The 2,654-nt window shown below is 37.8% G+C and overlaps 1 protein-coding gene across 1 annotated transcript; it reads right to left on the bottom strand.

Moving 5' to 3' along the window:
* Positions 1 to 455: 455 nt before the first annotated feature.
* LOC149212847 (uncharacterized) lies at positions 456 to 869 on the bottom strand. Its single transcript, XM_089388846.1, has one exon. It carries the CDS (start codon positions 867 to 869, stop codon positions 456 to 458), a length of 414 nt encoding a protein of 137 aa, XP_089244972.1.
* Between the last annotated feature and the right edge of the window lie 1,785 nt (positions 870 to 2,654).

Below are 2,654 nucleotides of genomic sequence, written 5' to 3'. Positions count from 1 at the left end.
CAGAACATTACGTTTTCTCTGGTTCCTACGTTGTCCATGACCTCACTGTAGCAAAGCAGAATCAACAAGTTGTCTCTACACACTCCTATGGTTGCTCCTTCCTCTGTGTTCCTTATGGCTTCTAGTTGCATCTCCTGAAGAATAGCTCCTTTTCTCATCTGTTCTTTCTTGATCTGCTCCTCGAAAAATTGTTGTTTCGAGCCCACCTTTGAAGGACAAATAAAATATTCGTGGGTGCCTTGTAAATGTTTATGGAAATGCATTTGGGAATCTGAATTCTTCAAAGAATTTCCCAAAGATTGGAACTACCATCCTCTTAAGCACACAAAGTAAAAGGATGTCATGTATAACCACCACAATACGCTTCTCCATTTCCGCCGAAGCTGGATCTAGATGTCTGGCATCTAAATAAGGAGATATGTATGGCTGTTCCATCCAACTCCTTTTCCATTCCATTATAGTTTGTTCGACCCTTGACTCGAGAAAACTTGCATTATAGTTTGCCCTTCTATTATTTCAAATAAGCCTTGAAGTGCTTCTTTCTTAGAGTTTTTCTGACCTCTTCCTAAGTTGTAAATGCAATTCTCTAAATCGACTCTGGCAGTGTGCTGCTTCTTTACCTCTTCATCCTCCCTTCTGAATCTCTCGACATCACTTGTCATTTTCTTGATCTCCTCTTTTCTCAGTCGACCACCACTGTTTGTTATGGTAATAAAATTTCTTACCCCACTTCCTTTGTCCCAGGCTGACACCTTCAAAATTCCATCTGTGTCCAATTCAAAGACAACTGCAGGGCTTGGAACTCCACAATGGGCTGCCAGAATTCCACTCAACTGAAATTCACCCAGCAGATTGTTGTCTGCAACCATTGCTCTTGGAATGAGATTATTTCTAGGAATGACTACAGAGTATTTCAATATACGATGGGAGGCTATCCAAGGTATCAAATTTCAAGCTTTCATTGAACCTGTCAAACTCCATCGAAGGTTGTTGTTGGTCGTGAACAATATAGTTGTAGTGCGTTGGATAGTGTAATGGTGTCGTGGCTCAGAACTAGTTGGTTGCTACATTGAAAGGGTCAGTCTATCCTCATGTATCCATCATATTAGCTTGCTCACTCGCTACTATTGTATGCATCTTGTGCATTAAGTTCTTTTGAAGATCGTATGGTATCAATGTATGTTGGTCCAAACTTTTGGTATGTTTGGCGTAACTACATTTCGTGTATGCATTGTGTATGATGCGTTCAAGGAGTTTGCTTATGGTATGACAGTGTATGGTGTGAAAACAGTGATGATTCGAATAGAGATCAAAGAAATCACAAATGTTGCTTTGTTCATTTCCATTTATCTGGTGTTAACTATATGATGTGATTGCAAGTAATGTGACAACAACTTTTCGTTCCATGTGGGCGACAAAAAATGGTTTTAAATGCATCCCTTCCTGATGAAGAAATGGAAGCATGAGAGGTTTTAAATCCAGAGTTCAAAGTATTGTTCCTTTTCTATTTTTGTCAAGTTTTATATATTAAGAAATTTACCTCTTAATCTCTCGTGGCTGCTCCTCATTTTTGCATATGCGTTGTTAGCTCTCCATAAATTTTGTGTGGTATATGAGGGCAGATTTTTTTCTTTTAAGAAGTGGCAAGATCAGAGAATATTTGTTTGTACCGTAGTCAAAGCATTTATATATGAACATTCAAGTCGTGTCCATGACATGGTGCTATAATTGTTGATGTTTTGATAGCCATCATTTCTTCTTTGAAAGTGAAGGAGTACTTGAAGGATCCAAGCAAGTTTGCAGTTGTTGTTGCCCGAGTTGTGGCATTGTATTTAAAACTCACTATAGTTTTTGTCTACATATATATGCATTGACTCCTTGATTCAACTGTTGCATAAGAGTTTGGTGGGTTGTATAAAGGTTGTGATTGTTTTGACAAATAAAAGTAATCTTTTGTGGAGAAAAGTTTAGTAAGTTGTATTGTCAAAACATAGTGCTGGTCATGAGTAAACTCTTATTTTTATGTAATGGACTGTAATTGGTCCTTGTTGGTTGCACACTAATCATTTTTTGTGCATGTATAAAGGATATTGCTATGTACTATGAGTGGGTATTACTTTTCTGCATTGAGTAGTAGTTGTGATCAATTTTTAAGGTGTAATTCTCACATTGAAGAAAAAAATGACGAGAATAAATGAAGTATTAGAGATCCTCAAAACTCTAATATTGTCTACTAATCATGATACACTAAAAGTCAAGAAAGTTTCTATCACAGAAAATGGACGTCTGTCTACAAAATGCACAAGAGAAAATTTATTTTTTGCAGCTCGAATCTCAGCTATAGCAAGAAGAATTAAAACAGAGGAGTCGTCATTCTGAACCTATTTATGTTCAGAAGATTGAAATAGAATCCCATAAAGCAGCAAGGTTACATGCAGATACAGAAGTTCAACTTGCACTTCCCAAGCCCTTCATCAGACCTTGGGAAGAGCTTGTCCACAACAAGCACATGACTGGTCTCGGATATGACAAGGACGTGTCCTTTCATATTCTAGACTATGCCAAGCCCATTCAGTTTCAGAGTGCTGGATTCCTTCATGACAATTCACCTCCAACTGTTCGAGATTCTGCCCCTCTTCCATAACAAAAACAAC

The sequence above is a fragment of the Pinus tabuliformis genome, chromosome 1_1 (assembly GCF_031772625.1).
Source record: "Pinus tabuliformis cultivar Carrire ecotype Pingquan chromosome 1_1, CPIR1, whole genome shotgun sequence".
Taxonomy (NCBI): Eukaryota; Viridiplantae; Streptophyta; class Pinopsida; order Pinales; family Pinaceae; genus Pinus; species Pinus tabuliformis.
This window is presented reverse-complemented; position numbering and strand designations above follow the sequence as displayed.

Bases quoted from the DNA above. Each gene is read 5' to 3' on its own strand.
- LOC149212847 (XM_089388846.1), bottom strand. From the start codon at position 869: ATGGTTGCAGACAACAATCTGCTGGGTGAATTTCAGTTGAGTGGAATT.